The sequence below is a fragment of the Choloepus didactylus genome, chromosome 12 (assembly GCF_015220235.1).
Source record: "Choloepus didactylus isolate mChoDid1 chromosome 12, mChoDid1.pri, whole genome shotgun sequence".
In the NCBI taxonomy this organism is placed as follows: domain Eukaryota; kingdom Metazoa; phylum Chordata; class Mammalia; order Pilosa; family Megalonychidae; genus Choloepus; species Choloepus didactylus.
The window spans coordinates 87343527-87365841 of NC_051318.1; the positions used below are offsets into that span (position 1 = coordinate 87343527).

A 22315-nucleotide genomic window follows, 5' to 3' on the forward strand; every position below is an offset into this window, starting at 1 on the left:
ATGCAAGGATGTTAGGAGAGACAAAGAAGGCCACTACTTACTAATAAAAGGGACAATTCAACAAGAAGAAATAATCATAAATGTTTATGCACCCAATCATGGTGCCACAAAATATGTGAAACAAACACTGGCAAAACTAAAGGATGCAATAGCTACTTCCACAATAATTGTGGGAGACTTCAACACATCACTCTCTCCTATAGATAGATCAACCAAACAGAACACCAATAAGGAAACTGAAAACCTAAACAATCTGATAAATGAATTTGATTTAACAGACATATATAGAACATCACATCCTAAATCACCAAGATACACATTCTTCTCTAGTGCTCACAGAACTTTCTCCAGAATAGACCATAAGCTGGGACATAAAGCAAGCCTCAATAAATTTTTAAAAATTGAAATTATTCAAAGCATATTCTCGGACCACAATGGAATAGAATTAGAAGTCAATAACCATCAGAGACTTAGAAAATTCACAAACACCTGGCGGTTAAGCAACACACTCCTATAATAAATGGTTTACAATGTAGAATGTAGGGGAACTAGTGATAGAGAGCAATTAATGAAGGGGGAACAATAACCCAATAAGAACAGATAAGCTATCGTGGGTAAATTTAACGTTCTAGGAATGCCCAGGAATGACTATGATTTGTTAATTTCTGATGGGAATGGTAGGAACAAGTTCACAGAAATGTTGCTGTATTTGCATTAGGTTATTTTCTTGGGGTAGAGTAGGAATATGTTGGAAGTCAAGTAGTTATTTTAGGTTAGTTGTCTTTTTCTTACTCCCTTGTTATGGTTTGTTTGAAATGTTTTTTTATTGTATATCTTTTTAAAAGAATTTTTTTTTGATATAGTTAATTTAAAAAAAAAGTTAATAGTTAATGACAATCAATGCAATATATGATACTGGAGTGGATCTAAGAATGGAGGAGAAAAGCTCAAAGGGGGCATAAGGAAAAATTGGAATACAGAATTTAAGCTTTATATCCATATTAATTTTCTTGAATTAACTGCAGTTAAGTTAATGACATAAGTGAATATCCCTGTTTGTAGGAAATGTACATGGAAGTGTTATGAGTCCAAGGAGTATGATATATGCAACCTGCTCTCAAATGTTCAGAAGATGATAAATGGGTAGATAGATATTGATAGAAAGATAATAGATATAGTTGAAAGAAAGATAGAGGGGCAGGGGGGATGGGGGAGAGATGGAGGGAGGGAGGGAGGGAGAAAGGAAAGAGAAAGAAAGGTACTGCAAAGGTAGCAAAATGTAAAATTGGCAGATACGGATATCTGGGGGTGGGGGGGTGTTGGAGTTCTCTGTATGGGGTTTGTATTGTATTTGCAACTGTCCTACATGTTTGAAATTATTTCAAAACAAAAATAAAAAAAACAAAGTATCCTCATTGAAATTTTTATGTAGTTTGTTGAAACTAACATATGTAATTACCTGATGTTCAGAATAATCTGGAAATCTACAATCTCTTCAAAAATTCAAGTATACTTATTACACTCTATTAACAGAAGGTAAAAAAATTATATTAATTCCAAAAACATTCTTTTATCTTATGGCAGTTAGATATTTAAGCAAACAGGCTTTTGGCAAAAGTTCTAAGAGGCTCATCCCAAACACACCAAAATTCCATGATCTTAAAAAAGACAATTATCTTATGACAATACAATAGAAGGCAAGCCCCTTATTTTAAACTAGCCCTGACATAGACTATGTCTCTATTTTTTCTTGACATTTATTATCTATTTATAAAACAAATTTTAGACCCTGTTTACAAGGAGATTAAGAAAAAACTTAGCATTATGTCTTTAGTTCTCTTGAATACATGCACCCCATGTTAATTCAAAATTGTTTCTGAACTAATGACTTACTTGGCTTGACATTTTGCTGTATGCAGGAATCAGACTCCTTAGCCCATTAAAACCCATAAGATTAAAACCCATTAGCATGAAAAAAAATTATCCTGCTACTAATATTTTTGCTCTTTGACAAAAAGAAGAACCAAGAATAAACAGAAAAGAAGGAGAATTTTAGGAAATGTTCAAGAAACAAGAACTTTAACTCCACTTAATTACAATGCTGGTCAAATAGAGAAATGAAGAAACTAACATTAAGAACTAGCCACGTAGCCAAGAGCAGGGGCTTTGGAGTAGTGCACCCAGGTAGGACTCCCAACTCTGCTATTAACTAGCTGTGGGACCTAGGGATAACTGAATTCTCTAAGCCTCTGTTTTCACTTCTGAGAAAGGAATAATGATAATCCCTATTTCACAAAATAATTCACTTAAACTGCTTGTTTACAGAGTCAAAACACATAATGTGTTCTCAAATACTTAAAAAAAGGGGATAAAGAAATTGTCGTACATCCATACTCAGCAATAAAAAGGAACAAACTATTTGATAAATACAACAAATTGGGTGACTCATAAGCATTATGCTGAGTAAAAAAAGCCAGTTTTAAAGGGTTAAATATTATATGATTCCATTTATATAATATGCTCAAAAATACAAAACTAAACTGATGGAGAACAAATCAGTAGTTACGAGGCGTACACCATGTAATGGGAAGGGATGACTATAAAGAGAATGAGGGAGTTTTGGGGGGTAATCAAATTGTCCTACATTCTGATTACAGTGGGGGTTACACAAATCCAAATGTGTTAAAATTCACAGATCTGTACACCAAAGAGAAAGTCAATTTTACTGTTTGATAATTTCAAAAATAAAGTAAGTTTAAAAATAAATTTCTAATGGCCCAAAAACTCATTACTCTAGCCATCTATGTTCATGAGAAAACATCAAATTAGGGGCATCCTACAAAATACCTGACCAGTACTATTCATGAGTGTCAAGGTCACAAAAGACATGGAACCATCAAAAATTTGAGGAAATTAAAGAGACCTGATGAGTAAATGCAATGAACTACAGCCTCAATCCTGGATCAGAAAAAGGACATTAGTAGAAAAAGTGGAGAAATCCTAATGAAATCTGTAGTTAACTAAAGAGTACTGTATCAATATTGACTTTTTATTTCTGTAAGATGTTAATATTAGCAGAAGCTGGATGCAGAGTATATGGAACTCTCTGTGCCACCCTTGTAACAATTCTGTAGGTCTAAAATTATTGGAAAATAACAAGTTAAAAAATGAAATACCATAATCTTTCAGAAAAAGTAAAGACTGCAATAATTCATAATGCAAAAATACAGTATTTCTTTCTCTTTCAAAAACAAACCAATGCCATTGTGTATATTTTGATAAAAACAGTTTTATCTACACTAAGATCATACATTTTATTTAAAAGGGATAAAACAGATTCTACCAAATTAAAGAACTTATTAAGCTGTGGTCATTTCCAGTTATATGTTTATAACTTTAAAAATTCTATCAACATTTGACTTCCCAATTCAAGGATGGTGTCTTCTTTTAGGGAATTTCTCATAAATTCTACCCCTTAATATTCCTATTTTAAAATACACACACACACCAATCCTTCCAATGGCCCATCAGCACCCACAGAATAAGTCCCAATACAAGACACATCTGAACCTTAACTTCAGTCTACCTTACTATAGCCTCATCTCTGGCCATTCCACCCCTCAACAAACACCCCAACCCAGCTTTGCTGAACTTCTTGTTAGCTGAGAGCTTGTTGGGCTTTTTTACTCCATTGTTGCTGCCCTTCCTCACCAGGTGAATCTCCTGTAAAGCTCTTTCTCCCATCTATCATTAACAGGAAGAACCGTTCTCTTCCTCCTCTGTGTTCCCACAGTGTTTTGTAAATGATCCAATAGTTACATGAATCACATTATTTATCCCTTCATACACACATTTATGTACTGCTTGAATGTATAAATCATTCTGGTAAGTTTTGGGGATACCTTCATAACTCTTCTTGCTTATTCTCCTAGAATAGCTGGTGAAGAACATATCTTTATCATTTGTTTACATGAGTCACTGATCATTTATTACAGCCTGATAGCATCCCTGAACCAACTCCAGTCAACTGGCAAAACTGGGGGGCTGGGGAGCGGCTCTGAAAAGGGGATTCCTTTCTTTTTTCTTCTCCCAGTCTAAGTAACTCATTAGAGAAAGCCTCAGGCATTTGTCAATTGTCAGAGCTGACCCAGGAAAGGGTGGTATTAAGACAGTTAGAGACAAAGGAAAAAGTCAAATGACAGAGGTAATCCCCTAAAGGGCATATCTACCCTAAGAAAAGGTGGGGCAGGGCCCAGATGAAGTGGGGCCCTCCCTAAGAGAATTCAGACCCCAGGCCTGAATGGGGAGGGACCAGAAACAACTTAAGCTTGGCTTCTGACACCCTCAGCTACCGCTGAGAATTAAAGGCCCAGCACTTCTTTACACTGGTGGGGAGCTGTGGGCTCACAAGCACCACCTGCTGGACAGGATAGGAAAAGCACAGAGTCTAGAGGTTCAGAGGAAAGTCTGACAACCTTCTGGATCTCATCCCCAGGGAAACTTGATACTAACTACATCCTCCTCCTAAGACCCGGGCCCATCTGGTCTGGGAAAATCTATCTGACTGGGGTAATCAAGGAAACCAGATGCCTAGACAACAAAAAATTATGATTCACACTAGGAAAAATGAAGATACAGCCCAGTAAAAGGAAGAAACTTATACTTCAAATGAGATACAGGAGTTGAAACAACTAATTAAAGATGTTTAAACAAATCTTCTATATCAAATCAATGAGCTGAAGGAAAATGTGGCAAAACAGATGAAGGATATAAAGACGACACTGGGTGTCTTCGTAAGCTTGAAAAAACAAATAGCAGAACTTACAGGAATGAAAGGCACAACAGAAGAGATGAAAATACGATGAAGACATACAACAGCAGTTTTGAAGAGGCATAAGAAAGGATTCATAAACTGGAGGACAGGACATCTGAAATCCTACACGCACGAGAAAAGAATGGAAAAATATGAGCAGCGTCTCAGGGAAATGAATGACAACATGAAGTGCATAAATATAAATGTCATGGGTGTCCCAGAAGGAGAGAAGGGAAAGTGGGCAGAAACAATTAATGGAGGAAATAATCACTGAAAATTTCCCATCTCTTATGAAAGACATAAAATTTCAGACCCAAGAAGCACAGCATACTCCAAACAGAACAGATCCCAATAGACTTACACCAAGACACTTACTGATCAGACTGTCCAGTGTCAAAGACAAAGAGAAAATTCTGAAAGCAGCAAGAGAAAAGCGATCCATCACATTCAAGGAAAGCTCGTTAAGACTATATGCGGATTTCTCAGTAGAAACCATGGGGGCGAGAAGGCAGTGGTATAACATATTTAAGATACTGAAGCAGAAAAACTGCCAAGCAAGAATTCTATATCCGGCAAAACTGTCCTTCAAAAATGAGGAAGAGTTTAAAATATTTTCAGAAAAATAGACACTAAGAGAGTTTGTGAACAAGATACCTACTCTACAAGAAATACTAAAGGGAGCATTACAGGCAGATAGGAAAAGACAGGAGAGAGAAGTTTGGAGAAGAGTGTAGAAATGAAGGGTAAAAAGAGAGAAATATATCCAGAACCATATCACCACTCACCTCCATCACTACTATCCTACTCTGAACCACTGTACTCTCTCACCAGCATTATTATGGTAGCCTAAGTAGCCTCCCAGCTTCTAGCCCTGCCTCCCTATAATCTAGTCTCAAAACACCAGCCAAAGTAATCCTTCTTAATAGGTGAGTCATACCATATTGCTCCCATGCTTCAAAACCCTATGGCTCCTCACTTCACACAAATCTATATAACTGCTTAGAGCCACAGCACACATTACCTCTATTATTTTTATCTGTTTCTCTTCTCTCCATACCATGGACACATCAAGCACTCTTCCACCTTAGAGTGTTTGTAGTCTGTTCTGACTGCCTGGGAAGCTTGTCTGTTAGATATCCGTGTAGCTAACTCCATTACTTCCTGTGGTAAACTGCAGTAGTAATGGTTACCAATTCGTTCATACTTCCCTGTATGCAATCCCTTTTGGAACATGACTTTGCCTCTCCTACTATCAAGAAGCAAGTCTCCTTTTCCACCTCTTAAATACAGGGCTGTCCAAATGACTTGCTTTAGCCAATGGAATAATTAACAAATGAGAAAGAAGCAGAAGTTTGGAGAGTGTAGGCCTGCAGGAATGCAAAAGACAGAAAGAGAGAGGCCCCAGACATGTAAGTGAAGCCATTCTAGACCATCTAGTCCCAGCAGAGCTGGCACAGATCTTAGAATCACCCAGTCAACCCACAGAAAACTGACAAACAATAATATGTGATATATACAGTTACTCAAAAGTTAAGACTTGCCCACAGCCACATGGTTAGCAAAGTTAAAGCCAGGATTTAAACCCATGCTCAATCTAGAATCCTATGCCCTTTCTGTAACATCCCAAACTTAAAACAGCAAAAATATTTTGAACTTTAGAATTTAGTCTGAACCATCTCGACAGATATTTCACAAATTTAAGATACTAAAATATACATCTGTAACCTGTTACACAGATTAAGAATTGGGACAAGTTAGAGAAAGAAGTCTCCGGAATTTACCAACCTCTCTGCCTTTCCTCTCGTTGCTGTTTCCCCTCTATCTCTCTCCCCATCCTTCAAGACTTTGCTAAACTTCATCTGAAAGAAAGAATACATAACGGAAGTCAAGAAACCTTTAAAAAAGAATAGTGAAGAGGGAGGTGTCTTATCAGAAAATAAAACATCACATGTGGTTTAAGGTAGCAATAAATAAATTAAATAGAATAGCATATCAAAAAAGAAATCTAACACTATTAAAAAAGAGATCTGGGGAGGCTTCCGGGAAGATAGCAGACTAAGAGAGACAGAGAAAAATTCTCCTCCATGAAAAACACTAGATAAAGGATAGAAAGCGCCCCAGAACACCAGTTCCAGAGTTCCACCGGCTGGGCAGGGACTTCTACACCCATAGTGAGTATGTAATTGGAGAAGCCGAGAGACTGCATTTAAGACCGGTGAGTGTCTGGCCCTGAAGGCTGCTGGGGAATAGGTGGTTGGAGCCGGCTGATAAGAACGGCAGGAGTAGCTTTCCACGCCTGGGCACCCTCCTCAGCACTAGGCTCAGGTGATAACCCTTCCCGGACATGTGGCCAAGAGCCCCCATGCCAGGGACTGATGGTTGGAGCAGGCAGACAAGAGTGGAGGGGGGCCACTTTCCACACCCCGTGCAGCCATCTTTGCAGCTGGCTGGAGAGATGACCCTTCACAGCCCCGCGGCAAAGAGCTTCCTTGGAATTTGGGATTCTGCAGGCTTGTGGCGGTATCCACTCTTGCTCCATGAAAGCTCACAGTGTGCACAGCCTAGAGGCAAAAGCACTGTACAGAAGTGACAGGAGCCCTCCCCCAATCCCAGGGACCCACAGGCGCATGGCAGAGAGGGACTGTGGGCCATTTGGGTTGGAAGGTGAGATGCACAGCTCTGCAGCACCAGGGTACTCCACCCACAGCCCTGGGAACAGCCGTGACCACTGTATCCTGGAGCAGACTCCCTGCCAAACTGCACAGGGCATGCTCCCAACCTACAGGGCTGGCAGTCCCCAGTGCACACCAAAAATTAGTGCACTGATTGGACTTTCACAGGATTTGGACCCCCACTCAGCGCACAGATGAAGCTGCAGGAGAACTGGCTTGAAGATATCCTTTTTAAAACCAGGAAGGAAAAAAAAAGAATCAAGTTAGTTTCACCCTAAGGAACAATTTTAAAAATCTGTACCGCCAACATAATCACATAGACAAATAAAATCTTCTTTGCTAAGTGGTTGATATACATATCTCAAAGTGGTTGGTACACATATCTCATTTAATCATCATGGCAGCGATTTTAAAAAGCATCCAGAAGACTTCAAATCAAAGCAGTCTTGGGGCAACAGTTCTTCAATGCTAGTCCACAGACCAGTTAGTTGCATGAGAATCATCTAAGAAAATGCACAAACACCCATTCCTAAATCCTATTCTAAAGATTGAAATTTAGTAGGTCATAGGTAGACCCAGGAATCTCTATTTTTATAAACTTCCCAGGTGACCAGAAGTTAACACAATGACAGACAAACCTTAGCTCAACATTCCTGATAGAATCTGTATGTAAACAGTCCCAGATGCCATATCTAGATTAAGCCTGTGGAAAGAGGTATTTGTATTCAGTAGACTCTGTTTAAGGAGTCAGCAAACTGTTTTAACATATTTTTCAAATACTTCATAGAACCTGAAGGGGGTAATGTTTAAATTCAGGTTTTCCCTAAAAACAAACAACAAAAAAAAACCTTCCATGATCTGACACCTCAACCCTCAACCCCCAGCACCCTTAACCCCTATCCAACTTTTATTTCTCACCCCTCTACTTCACAGGCAGACTTCCTCAAAGATCTGTCTATACTCACTGACTCCATTTTTTCATCTCTCATTCATTATTCAAACCACTCTAATCTAATGCTGTCCCTATTATGCCACTGAATATTTTCTAACTGAAGTCAAGGACCTCTACATGGATAAATCCAATTAACACTTTCAGAATTCATTCATTCCTACAGGAATCATTTGATCCTCCTGACACAATTCTTTGGCTTCCCAGGAGCCGTGTTGTCTTCTGTTCTCCCCCAATCCTCTGCCTACCATACCCGTCTTCTCTGCCCTGCCTCTTCTACCCCATCCTTGAACACTGGAGGTCCTAAAGGCTCAGTTCAAAGCCTCTTCTCCCTCTAGACTCTCCTCGGGCAAACATCCATTTCTAAGGACTTCAACTACCAAGTCAGAGTACAAAAGTGAAAACCACCTATGCATACTTAACCTGGACAAATTCTTCAAATTCTTTAAATTCACTCTTTAAGTACTATGCCAGTTTGGATGTATTATGTCCCCCAAAACAACATGTTCTTTGATGCAATCTTGTGGGGGCAGACATATTAGTGTTGATTAGGTTGGGATTCTTTGATTAAGGGTTTCCATGGAGATGTCACTCAATCAACTGTGGGCAAGACCTTTGATTGGATAATTTCCACGGAGGTGTTACCCCACCCATTCAGGGTGGGTCTTAATTAAATCACTGGAGCCATATAAAAGAGCTGACAAACAGAAGAACTCAGTGCTGCTGCAGCCAAGAGAGACACTTTGAAGAACATACAGGAGCTGAGTGGAGCTGGAACACAACCTGGGATCAGCAGACACCAGCCACCTGCCTTCCCAGCTAACAGAGGTTTTCCGAATGCCACTGACCTTCCTTCAGTGAAGGTATACTTGTGTTGATGCCTTCATTTGGACATTTTCATGGTCTTTTGCAAAAGGATTTGCAAAATGCTATTCCCTCAGCCTTACTCCCCTTCTCCTAGCCAACTCATCCTCAGGTCTCTATTTAAATGTGATTTCCTTGAGGCCACTTTCTCAATCCAGCCCTTTCCCCCCACCCAGTTAGGGTCTCTATTATGTATGTAACACTAAAGCACACTTTTCACTTGTTCAATGTCTGTCTTCCCCACTAAACTGTAAACTCCATGAGGATCCTGTCTGCTTTGTTCATTGTTATAACCCCACGACCTGACACGCAAATATTGGAGAAATTACCACCTTTATCCCTTTACAGAAGCTTTTCACACTCTTATACATAGTTTGCATGTCCAAATACAAACTAGGGTGTGATTTTATATAAATTTTATGCATGTCTCCTACAAACATGTCCTCTTTAAATATGCACCATAAATTAATGAAAACGTTCTCCAAGGTATTGACAATGCCAAAGAAGACAGTCTTTCAAAGCAGGATTTTAAAGGACAATAAAACTGTGCTTCATGTGTAATGACACAAAAATAAGGGAGAACAAATAAGGGCAATGCATCCCTACTCATACCTGAAATTCTCCAGTGCCAACTGCCTGCTTAGAGCTCTGAATTCCTCAAGCCTATGTTCTGTCTCCCATGAAGACACTCCCCGCCTTTCTACCTCTCAGCTATGTCCTAGGACACCTTACCCTCCCTCACCTTTACCTGCAGTGTACCCTTCTTGTACTGTTTTCTACTTCAGCTTCTGCAACTGGTTCGGTGCCTGCCTACTCAGGAAGTGATTTGGTGGGAGGGCCCCATCCCTTCCAGTTAACAGGGTCATCCATGTCCCCAGGTATGAGAGGGTATTAGTGATAAACACAGATGTTATGGAGGCTAGGGTAAAACAAATCCCATTACCACCTGAAAGCTTAAATTAAATATTGGATTAAATCTGGAAACATAAAAAGCTCAAACATAACAATATATCAACACATCCTAAATCAGAAATGCATCCTGGTCTTGGTATTCTGAATTCAAAAGAGATTCTTGCTAAATCAAAAGACTGAACTACAAATAAAGAAGAGTTAAGACAATCTAGAAAGACCTGCATAGAGAAGTAACTAGCTAAGTACCTCTCCAGAGAATAAATAAATAAATAAATAAGCACAAAAAGTTTTAAACCAAAGATATTTAATAGTGACATCAAAGAATATTTTGTGTCCAAAAATGAGACCTACTAAAATTTGCACACACACACACACATTTACAAAACAGCAGTTAAATGCTTTTTCAAAATTCAAGTCATCTATGTTCTAATTACTCCTCAAAGTACAAAATGTATTATGTTTGCTCTTCCGCCGCCATTTTAAATCCAGCTCCATACAACGCTCCGCTGCCGCCGCTACTGGTACTCGGTCTGCGCGCCAGCACCCCCCTACCGACAGTTCCGCCACCATGGAGGACATGAACGAGTACAGCAACATAGAGGAATTCGCAGAGGGATCCAAGATTAACGCGAGCAAGAATCAGCAGGATGACGGTAAAATGTTTATTGGAGGCTTGAGCTGGGATACAAGCAAGAAAGATCTGACTGAATATTTGTCTCGATTTGGAGAGGTTGTAGACTGCACAATTAAAACAGATCCAGTCACTGGAAGATCAAGAGGATTTGGATTTGTGCTTTTCAAAGATGCTGCTAGTGTTGATAAGGTTTTGGAACTGAAAGAACACAAACTGGATGGCAAATTGATAGACCCCAAAAGGGCGAAGGCTTTAAAAGGGAAAGAACCCCCTAAAAAAGTTTTTGTGGGTGGATTGAGCCCAGATACTTCTGAAGAGCAAATAAAAGAATATTTTGGAGCATTTGGAGAGATCGAAAATATTGAACTTCCCATGGATACAAAAACAAATGAAAGAAGAGGATTTTGTTTTATCACATATACAGATGAAGAGCCAGTAAAGAAATTATTAGAAAGCAGATACCATCAAATTGGTTCTGGAAAGTGTGAAATCAAAGTTGCACAACCCAAAGAGGTATATAGGCAGCAACAGCAACAACAGAAAGGAGGAAGAGGAGCTGCAGCTGCTGGACGAGGTGGTACAAGGGGTCGAGGACGAGGTCAGGGCCAAAACTGGAACCAAGGATTTAACAACTATTACGATCAAGGATACGGAAATTACAATAGTGCCTATGGTGGTGATCAGAACTATAGTGGCTATGGCGGATATGATTATACTGGGTATAACTATGGGAACTATGGATATGGACAGGGATATACAGACTACAGTGGCCAACAGAGCACATATGGCAAGGCATCTCGAGGGGGTGGCAATCACCAAAACAATTACCAGCCATACTAAAAGAGGACCTTGGAGAAAAGAGCGGGAACTTCATTGCAGGCCGTGTGTCACCCTGACCACGTCTATCTCTGGGGGTCGCACGTTGCGGGCAGAGCGCAAGGCATACACCAGAAAACGCTGTCCTGTGGTATGGTCTCTTCCAACTTCATGTACCAGCGTAAAGATTAAAGTGGAAAACTTCAAAAAAAAAAAAAAAAATGTATTATGTTTATATTTGTGAAAGTGAACCCACGTGTGAAAAGCAAAAGGGAAAGCTACCATAAACCGAAAATAGTCACCGTATTAGCATAAAAAGGCAGATACTGTGAAGTTTCTTAAGTGTAGGTTAAATGGTAAAGCAAAAACTTCCTTACATAAGTATTAAGTTCAATATCACAAAGTTTTTAAAAGGATGTTCTAGTGAAACTCTTTAAGTAATAAAACATAAATACATCTCTAATTCTATTGGCTCTTCATTCCAATGAAGAGGAAAAGAGCAAACAGAACATGAAATATTTTGAAAGCTACTTTTCTTAAACTGTATCTAAACACTAATTTTTATATGGCAGTGTACCTTGTGGACCTAGATAAATACCTGCATTTTCACCATCCACAATCTACTATGTCAACTGCAGAATATAAGATACAGATGTAGCAAATAATTTTGAAAAGTCACCTGTAAGCTATACATCTACCTGAAAACGTTAAATAAAAGCAAGCATTTAAAGTGTACTACCTTTGTCATGCTACAATTTTCAGAAAAACTGACAAATTAACATTATATTGGAAAAGTTCTCCAACATTAAAAGTAAGGTCCCTAAGTGGAAGTATCAGGTAACTTAAGGATGTAGGGGTTCAATTCATACTGGATATCACATGCTGAAAGAATTCACAATGGCTGACCTCAGAAGGCTGCTTCAAACCACTTCTGCTTTACTAGGAAGACAAATTTCAAGTACTAAATGGCTACCCCACCCCTCCTGACACCTCAGGGAATTCAACTGTGTAAGCCATTTACGACAATATTGGCAGTAAACAGCTCATCTGCTGGGAAAGTTTTATTTTGTATAGTTCAAGACCAAACCATCTCCTGAGTTGCAGAGAGCAAATAAGCCTTTCACAATCACCATTTCATTTTGATTCAAACTAGTTTCCCACTGTTTAATTTGTGAGCAGACTACCCTTCTAAATAAGTAACACATAAATCCAAACTCATTTACCTAAATACAACTAAGGCAATTCATCAAAGCATGGAGAATTTTTAGCAATGAGAACCAGTTACATAAAATTGAAGAAGGAAAGTCACTTCCACTTAGTCAAAAAAAAAAATTTTTTTTTCACATATTTCTGAAGAAATACAACTCTCAAGGACTGTATCATATGCATCAATAGAATAGGATACAAAAAAATTAGTAAAACAGAAGGGAAAAACGACCAAGGCAAAACAGGCCTACATGCCACAAGGTTTTTTACAAAAACAAATCTTTTGATACGAAATTTCTGGAGCAAGAAAGTATGTCACATAAAAACAATTCTTGAATTTCCTTGCAATCTGATTGTATCTTAGATTCATTTTCTTAAAAACCTCAAAACAAGTACAGAAAACAAACTAATTTCAATTCAATGAGCTTTCTATTTAATGAGCATAGTGGCATGCACCTATGTAGAACCATAACCAGTTCTAAAATGGTAAATGTCAATATAATGTAGTTTTACTGTAATTCTTAACAGTTTTAGTTGTAAGTTATATTGTCCACAGGGTGGCAGTCACACAGTCTTAACTTTGTCCTTGGATTCAATGTAGAATTTCAGTATTCAAAAAGCCACAACACAACTTTTGGTAATGAATGCTGGTGATGGTAGCACACACACTGTGAATGTAATTAACCACACTGAATTATATATTTCATGCAGCTAAAAGGGGGAATTTTAGGTTGTAAAAGGAGAAATTTTTTTTTAAGATTAAAAAAAAAAAAATAGAACCCTAATGTATCGACAATAGTTAACAGTACAACTGGAATATTATTCTTTGACCATTTGTAGCAAAGGTACCCCACTAATGCAAAATGTTAATAATGGGGAGGGGTGTTTATGGGAACTCTGTATTTTCTGTGTGATTTTTCTATAAACCTACAACTTATCTAGTTTAAAAAAAAAAAAAAGCCACAACACACATATACAAGTGTGTGCTACTAATTTACTCAATTTACTGTCTGACCAATCCTGACAGCAAAAAATTGCCTGTCCTCACCTGACCAAAAGAACCTATGCCTCCTAACATCTCTATCTCTTTCAGTAGTATTCACTTGGAAACATCTCCCTTTCTTCTCCTGCATCCCTGGAACCCAGAAAAATTTTCCTTTCATTTCCTTTAATTTTTACTTTCCTTTAACCTCTTGAATCAGAGCCTTCCTATTTCTGCTGCCACCACCCTAATTTGGGAGAGACTAGCTCTCAGGAGACAGACCTATGAGGAGAAATTATTGTACGGCAGAGTCCCCTGTCCTCTGCCAAGGGCTAACCTAGGGAGAGTGGGAATAGGAATGGAAAGGTAGGATGGACACCACAGACATAATCCCCTTGTCCTCCAGTTCATCCTGACACTACCACCACATTAATTTCATTAAAACACTCATCATATTATCAGAAATCCCTTCTCCTGGCTAAATAAACTCCTTAGTCCAAAATTCTAGAACCTTCACAACCAGGTCCCAAAAATATTTTTCAAAATCTCCTATCTGAATTCTCTGTAAGAGTCAAGGGGGTTTAAAATAAGCTCCTCTTTGAAAAGACCTTGCGACTTCCTAGTTGTAGTCATTCATTCATTCAGATATTTCCTGAATGCTTACCAGGAGCTAAGTATTACTCCAAGCGCTGGTGATACAGAAGTGAACAAGTCCAAGCCTGGGCTCCAAACTCACTCCTGACAGGACAGTCAGGGACTGAGTGCTGGGAGGGGGAAGGAGAGATAAACCCCCAGAGAACTCCAGCTCTCAGCAGGTTAGTACTAACATTCCTCCTAAGTACGAGCCACTGAAAGTACAGAAGGGGCTGGGGAGATGGTAAAAAGACAACAGACGAAGAGATCTGGGCAGAATACTGACATTGTGTGCTACAGACCCTAATCTATTATTGCAGCCTTATTTACCATTCCTATCCTACTTGTACCCTCAACTCAGCCAAAATGTGCTAGCAGCTGTTAATGTGCCTCTAGCTCCTGCTTGCTTCCTCTTAATGCCTTCCCCCCTCCATTTCCACCAGCAAAAACCTAACAAACAGTTAAAGCCCTTCTCAAAGGCTGCCTCCTTTAGGAGGCATTTCCCTCACACATACCAGACTTTCAAACCCTTTTGACCCTTGGTTTAGTACCCTCTGAGCATTTAACACAGTGGGCACTGTAGCCTATCTGCATACAACTTTCCTCACCTCCTTCATCAGTTATTCACTGAGCACATGCCTGAGCTATCAAGGAAATAAGTTTAAATGTTAAATTGTTCCATCATTATTTTTAAATATACACTATTCAAACAATAAAGGTAATATCCAGAGAGACAAAACACTTGATGCTTTCTATTACTTGAATTTTTAAGTAATTTTGTTAAGATATAATTTACATGCCATAAAGTTCAGTTTAAATGTACATTTTTGTTACAGAATTATACAACCGTCCTCATAATCTAATTTCAGGACATTTTAATCACCCCCAAAAGAAACCTTGTACCTATATTAGCAATCACTCCCTATCTCCTCTCCCCAAAACCTAGGCAATCTACTTCCTCTGTTGATTTGCCTATTCTGGACACTTCATATAACAGACTCATACAACATGTAGACTTTTGTGTCTAACTTCTTTCACTTACAAAATGTTTTTGAGATTTATGCATGTTCTGATATGTATCAGTACTTCATTCCTTTTTATGGCCAAATAGCATTCCATTCATCAATGGACATTTAGATGGTTTTCACTTTTTGCTTAGGAATAATACAGCTAAAAACATTCAGGAACAAGTTTTCAGTGGACATAAGCCTTCCATTCTCCGTGTGCGTGTGTGTGTTTGTGTATGTGTGTATACCTAAGAATGAAACTGCTGGGTATACAGTAATTCTATGTTTAACTTTTTTCAGGAACAATTTGTTTTCCAGCAATGTATGTATTTACTGTTTCAGTCTTATAAAACAAGAATTTCTCACTATAAACTATCTTTACCCTTCTGGAACTTACATTCTGGTTGAAAAGGACAAGTTAATAAACAGGCTAATTTCAGATAAGGAGTGAAATGAAGAAAACAAAACAGTAAAGAGAAAGTAAACAGAGGAAGAGGGAGTGTCTAGCTAGGGTGGTCAGAGAAGATGTCTCTGAGAAGGTAACGCTGACCTGAGAAGTGAAGAGCTGGAGTGAGAATATTCCAGGCAGACGGCACAGCAGGTAATGAAACCCTGAGGCAAGGAGTTTGGCAGGTACAGGGAACAAAAAAGGAAGCCAGTGTGGCTGAAGTATAGCAAAGAGGCAAAGAAAGTAGGAGATGGAAGTTGGGGAGGTAAGCAGAGGTCAGATAATATTGGGGACTTTAATCTTATATTCCTTTAAATAAGGGGTTCGCCTCTGCAAACATTTTTTGAACTTTCAAATATCTTCTGATTTCATATAAGTTAACAAATACTAAAGAGACTATGTGTGTCAGTCCACACCATTCAATCAGCATCATATTTTTGGGGGTCCAAGAGCAAACACGTAAATGACCTCCAATGGTGTTTTGGTAACATGGCACAGCATGAGTGCATCCTCACACGTTTAAGGGATATGTCCTACTAACAGTAATTAGGAGATCAGAATATTGCAAACTACTAAGAATCTAGCTGTAGATCATGTTCATTGTTTAACCCTAGATTTCATTCTTTTAAATTGAAATCTAGTTAATTAGTTTTCCCCATTCTAGTTGAAAATTAATATTCAATTCCCAACGCAAACCCTAGAAGCACAAAATATTCTATGTTTCTGTTTGGTTTTAATCTTTTAAAACAAGAATTTCTTTCACATATTACTGCTCTGTTTGAGTTTTCAGGGAACAAAAAAAAATCTTCTTAACTCTAGTGACATAAAATGCCATATCCTTGATAAAAGAACCCATTACCTAGAAAATCTAGTTAAAAGTCCTTTTCACCTTCTTAGCTTGATCTTCCAATGGCTCTCCCTCCAGTATTCCTGTGCTCCCACCAAACCAGACTACCCGCCAACCTCAAACTAGTTCCCCCACCCCACCATGATGACTCACAGTTCCTACCAGGAGAAATCCAACCAGTTCTTCAAGGCCAAGCAAACACTCCCCCCCCCCCCGCCCATCTTCTCCAGTCCTCTTCCCTTGAGCAGAGCTGATTCTTCACAGGGTGCTGCACATCTATGCTTCAGATGTTGCCTTACCACATTCTGCCTGATACACATCTAGCCACAAGATGAGTCTGTGTCTTGGACAGAGATGTCACCCACTACTCCCCTGGGCTCAAGCTCCAGCATTTAAGATGGTTATTTGCAATTAACAGATTCTCAGTTGAAAATAACATCCATTTTAGCACAATTTGGTACAATACTCTAAGGAAGCATTGGATGTTAGACTCTCTGGAGGCAGTGAAAGCAGAGGTCACTTTTCCTTTCTTCCAAATTCAGACCTAATTCTTTAGTAATGGTTCCTTATCAACGGCAGGTAATACCCCTCCTCATTTAAAAGAAACATTTCTACTTTCATTACCTATTCAATAATTGCTCAACAATTCTTACAACTCTATCTGAAGTTCGTGAATGACATGTATTACGAAGAATGTATGGCTGTAAACCCAGAGCGCAGAGAAGGTGAAAAATTTCCACAAGGTCAACAGTTAATCACAGGGGCCAAAAAATAATTCGGTTCAGTATTCTATCCACTATTTCCTAACATGAAGAACCTAAACATCAGTAACTTTTAAAAAGCACCTAGTGATGCCTGGAGTACATGCTCAAATATCTGAATTAATGAATATGATTTAAAATATTTCTAGTTGTGGAGACTGTTCTACAATATAAAACCAATTAATCAATCATACAGATTATTTCAAAATTCACAGTGCAGTTAACACTATGAAGAATAGTGTGGGAACGCACATGTACAAAACTTCTGACCAGAAACAAATCTACAAGTCACTTTTTCCTTTTTCATTTGTTCCCCAAAGCCTAATAAGCTAAACATTATAACTGACCCTATTTTCTAATTTCAGCTTGCATTTAAGATATCGCTTTTGTTTCATTTACAGCTCACAAGCTGCTGACACAGCTGCCCCTTCTTTGTAATAAACACAGGGCTTCTATATCTAAAAATACAGTGAAACTTTGTTGTAACATCCCCTCCCCAGCCTGCTGCCAATCTTCTCCCTTCCAACCCCACCCCACCCCAGGATTTTCGATCTGCAGCGCTAAACACATTAGCTCCTTTAGAAAGTCAATTTTCTTCTTTAAAGACGTCTCATCCTCTCATTTTCCTTCTCTGCTGCTCCTTTAAAAAAAGAAAGAAAAAAGAAAAAAAAGAGTCCCTTCCACAGAGATCTTCCTAAACAAAACGCACTCAATTCTGTGGCTCTGAGAGTGGGGAACTTTTTGAGGGCTGCAAAGAGCGCCCCCGAAAGTCGAGCCGGGATGAACTCTCAGGCCGGCCTCGGGGCTGGGAAGGGCTCGGGCTTCCGGGCAGACACGCCGCCAGGCCGGGCGCCCGCCCCGCTCCGCCACGCCGCCGGGGATCTCCAGCCGGCCCGGGCGCGCGCCCCCCGAGAGGCTGCTGAAGGGCGCACTGTGTTCCTCCGGGTGCGGTGGGATCTTGTAAACACCTGCGGGGAAATGACGAGGGACACTCGCGGCGCGCGGGCTCCGCGGGCAAACACGTCCCGCGCCACTTGGGGACCGTCCGGAGGGGGGCGGCCGAGGAGGGCGTGCGTCCGAGGGACTGGCTGGGAGGAGATAACTCAAAGCTGGAGTTAATCATCACCTCCCGAGCGTCTGGAAAAGTCCCGCCCGGGGAAAGCGAAACTCCTGCCAGGCGGATCACGGGGGAAAGGGAGCCCGAGCACCCTGTCTCCTCCAGCCCGGAGGGCACCAAGCACTCGTGGTTCCACCACCCGATACCCCAGGCCATGAGCGCCACTCACTCCGCTAATGTACGTCTTCCAAATACATACTTAAACTACAGCACACAGGGACAGGAAAGCCCGGTTGAAAACAAATTTGCTTTCCCCAGCAGACTTGAAAAAAGGAAGTAACCTGACTTTCCCATACCGGGAGTCGAACCCGGGCCGCCTGGGTGAAAACCAGGAATCCTAACCGCTAGACCATATGGGAAGTGCTTCTGAAAACGCCGCCGTGACCCACCTGACAAGTGCCAAGCGCGGCCGTTGCCGTCGCTCCAAACCCTGTCACCGCCACTCCCGCCGCCGCCTTGACGCCACTCGAGCCGGGGGCGCCGCTGTCCACGCGGTGACGAGCCAGGGATAGCGCCCGGGCTAGGCGCGCGGGCGTGGGGGAGGGGCGGGGCCGCTCCGCCAAAGGGAAGTTCTGAGGCGAAGCCCAGCAACTCACGGCCCAGCAACCAGCTCTTTCACCTTTCTTTTTTTTAACTCCGCCAACCAATGGCCCCCAGCCTACAGGTCCGGGTTCCCTCGCTGGTCAGAGTGCGTGCGGACTTGTAGGCAAAGTTGAGGGCGGCGACGTCTCTGGGAACAGCTGTTTGCGTTCGGGGCGGAGGCGGCGCGCGAGCTCTTTGGCCACGAGCCAGCGAGCCTAGAAGGAGGGTGGGGGTCCTGGAGACCAGGGGAATAGAGAGAGAATAGGCGGGGTGACGCGGGGAGTTGAGGCTTGAGGTTCCCGTCGTTCAGCTCAGGTCCCGTCGCGCTTTCGCCCCTTCGCGTGACCTCAACCTCTTTATACCGACCCCACCTCTTTGACTCCGGGAGTACCGCCCTGTAGGGGGAGGGGAAGAAGAGGGGAGTTTGAACGCGGGTTGGGGCCTCCGGGCACCCGTAGTTGGGAACCGTGGAACACCGGGCCTGGGGAAGGAGGGCGGTGTTCGGGCTTCGAGGCTCGGCCGCGCCTTGACGCCGGCCGGGTTCTGACTCTCCGTGCGTGGAGAGCCGGGTCTGAGCCGGATCCCGGGTGACACGCGAAGCGACTGACGCAGTCATGTGAGTTGGGTCTCAGGCTCTAAACAACGAAGTGTTGTTTCTCGGAGCAGCCCTTTCTCCCCCAGGTCTCTCCACCCCCACCCCCGCTCCCGCTCTTCGGCCGGGGGCGTGACGGACGCGCGTTTAACTCGCTCGGGGCCGGGCCCGGACCTGCAAGGCCGGTTCTCTGGGCGGGGTGGAAATGCTACTCTGCCGAGCGCCCGGAGAGGCGCGCAGTTCGTACTCGGGGGTGGGAGCCGGCGGCCGCGCTACGACCGAGGGCTTTGCTCTCCCCTCGCAGTCGGGGGTTGCAGGCGCCCTTTTCGGTTCTGGAACGCTTGAACCCTAGAGTATTGTGAAACTTTATAGTCTTGGGTTACCTGCCATCAGCTGCTGCCTCCCAGCCCACGAGAAGCGGCCTGCGCCTGGAGAGTGTCATGAGGATGTTAGGGAGGGCGGCCAGCGGCGACTAAGCGGTCTTTTAGCTTTTCCAACTCTCTGTTGCCCTGAGGCTCAAGAACACATTGTATCTACTGATAAAAGTTTCTGAGGAACCACAGTCTCCCATCAGAGTAATCTTGTGTTTTGTTCTTTTGGAGGAATTAATTTGATTTAAGGCAAACTTGGCGTTTCTTCGGGCCTTTATTACAACAGCCTCCCAAAAAGCCAGGAAAGCACAGATAAATATCCTTTTCTAAGGTATCCTTTATTTTTTTTTTTGCACTCATAACAGTAACAAATGAAGAATTAAATTTTTAAAAACTATATTTTATTTCAGAGAATTTTATAAATCGGTGCAGAATTTTTCTTTACTATCAATAGAATTTCAGCCGGATAAATAATAAAACTGCTGTGTATAACAAGGCGAGATTCAGTAGCAAAGACTTATTTTACAGCTCTAAACAGATGTAGAGCATGCAAAACTTAATCTTCTTTGCTCATTATAAATGTGCTTAGACTTGTTTTCCCCTTTTTTCAGGGCAGACTACTGGAAATCACAACCAAAGAAATTCTGTGATTACTGCAAGTGCTGGATAGCGGACAATAGGCCTGTATGATAATTCCAGTGTAAAGATTCTGTTATGTTTTTCTAAAGTGTTCCTTTTTTATTTAAATTGAGAATTCACAAAGCACTTCCATGTACATTGCTCTTAATTTTTCAAAACATCAGATTTCTTATTCCCTATGTGAAAGTATGAGCCTCTTCTCATCTGCCTAATTGATTTTGCAGTATATAGTAAATCAGTTTAGTGATCCATGGCCCATGGGTCACATTCAGGAAATGGACATTGAGTGGATAATTTTATCTATGTTTAGGAAGCATCGTCTTTCTGTTAGCATTTGTAATACTGCCATATACAAACAAAAATAGAAGTGTAAAACTCTTAAAATATAAAAACAGCATATCGTTTTTCTTGTATGTTTTCTGCTCTGGAGATAAACATATTTGATGCAGAGCTTTACATCTATAGATGCTTAAATTTTAAAGAAATACTTCTATCATGGAATAAGAAGGTAGCAATTCTGTTAAGCAGATTATTGCTGTATCTCTGAGTCTCGAGTCAGCTTTTTAAGACATAAAACAAAAAGCAACACCATGGATTTTTTCCCCCAGTGCGTATCCCGGAACATAGTACTCTGTGTGCAGTATTTAAACACTGTTAAGTATGTTATATATTCATACACATTTTTCTTGGGTTCACTGGATGCACAAAAACATCGTTGCCTCTTTTTAACAATGCCTTATTCTTTAATAGACATTTATATACTGTTTTCTATAAGCTGTTTGAGTTAATTTTTGGGTGGACGGGTTGTTTTGTTCTGGTTTTTTTTGAATGGTTGCTAACATTCTTAACTTTTGGTCATGTTTAACTTAGGCCATCCTTAGCAATAAATGTCACAAATCTAAACCCCACACAAATTACTGAACGCCTCCCTTCCTTGGAATACCCTTGCAATGCAATGAATTTTGAGTTATCTAGCGTAAATAATCTCTCCAGGATAGCCTTTATTCTTCTCGTTGAAGTTGCTAATGCACATTTACTTAATCATTATTTAGAAACAAAATTCATTTACTTTTGAACAGTTCTTTAATACTATATTGTTTGGTGTAATCACTTGAGGAAACCCAATATATGAAAATTAAGGGATGATTATTTGCTCTACAAAGTCATACTTTAAAAAGGAGTTTAGAATAGGTTTGCTAATGCATCACATAAGATTCAATTGACAGAACTTATTTTGCAGAATTTACTAGGAATTTCTTATTGCATACAACAGCACTTCTAATTGAGGGAGCATTTTCTGTTGCATAGGCATTAACATTTACTCACCCAATTTTGTCTCCATTCATCCAGTTACTGTCACTTCCTGTAGATTTCCACTTTTTTCATTTTCTTCTCTACCTTTCATTGTTTCTGTATACATATAGAGTCTTATTCCAATATACATAAAAGGTAGCATAGTATGTACACTGT

General features: G+C 40.6%; 3 protein-coding genes and 1 non-coding gene across 8 annotated transcripts in view; 2 read left to right on the top strand and 2 right to left on the bottom strand.

The window, feature by feature from the left end:
* ELF1 (E74 like ETS transcription factor 1) overlaps window positions 1-19593 on the bottom strand; it is a 123004-nt gene extending 103411 nt beyond the window's left edge. Inside the window, exons 1-2 of one of the 2 annotated variants that reach the window (XM_037800150.1) lie at window positions 19051-19593; window positions 6599-6672 (exon numbers count right to left, since the gene is read on the bottom strand). The gene's annotated coding sequence lies outside the window, so the exon portion shown is untranslated. The remainder of the gene's footprint in view (window positions 1-6598; window positions 6673-19050) is intronic. The other variant, XM_037800147.1, reaches the window with a different exon arrangement.
* On the top strand, window positions 10673-11861 carry LOC119507077 (heterogeneous nuclear ribonucleoprotein D-like). The gene has a single exon (XM_037800159.1). The coding sequence runs from the start codon at window positions 10779-10781 to the stop codon at window positions 11682-11684; it is 906 nt and encodes a 301-aa protein (XP_037656087.1). The 5' UTR covers window positions 10673-10778; the 3' UTR covers window positions 11685-11861.
* TRNAE-UUC lies at window positions 18949-19020 on the bottom strand. Its single transcript has one exon. It is a non-coding gene; the product is annotated as a tRNA-Glu (tRNA).
* Window positions 19594-19669: 76 nt separating the features above from the next.
* WBP4 (WW domain binding protein 4) overlaps window positions 19670-22315 on the top strand; it is a 31964-nt gene continuing 29318 nt past the window's right edge. The window contains exons 1-2 of one of the 4 annotated variants that reach the window (XM_037800155.1): window positions 19670-19859; window positions 20818-20890. In XM_037800155.1, coding sequence (XP_037656083.1) covers window positions 19858-19859; window positions 20818-20890 — 75 coding nt within the window. In that variant the 5' untranslated portion in view covers window positions 19670-19857. The other 3 variants (XM_037800157.1, XM_037800156.1, XM_037800158.1) reach the window with 3 other exon arrangements.

Bases quoted from the DNA above. Each gene is read 5' to 3' on its own strand.
- LOC119507077 (XM_037800159.1), top strand. From the start codon at position 10,779: ATGGAGGACATGAACGAGTACAGCAACATAGAGGAATTCGCAGAGGGA.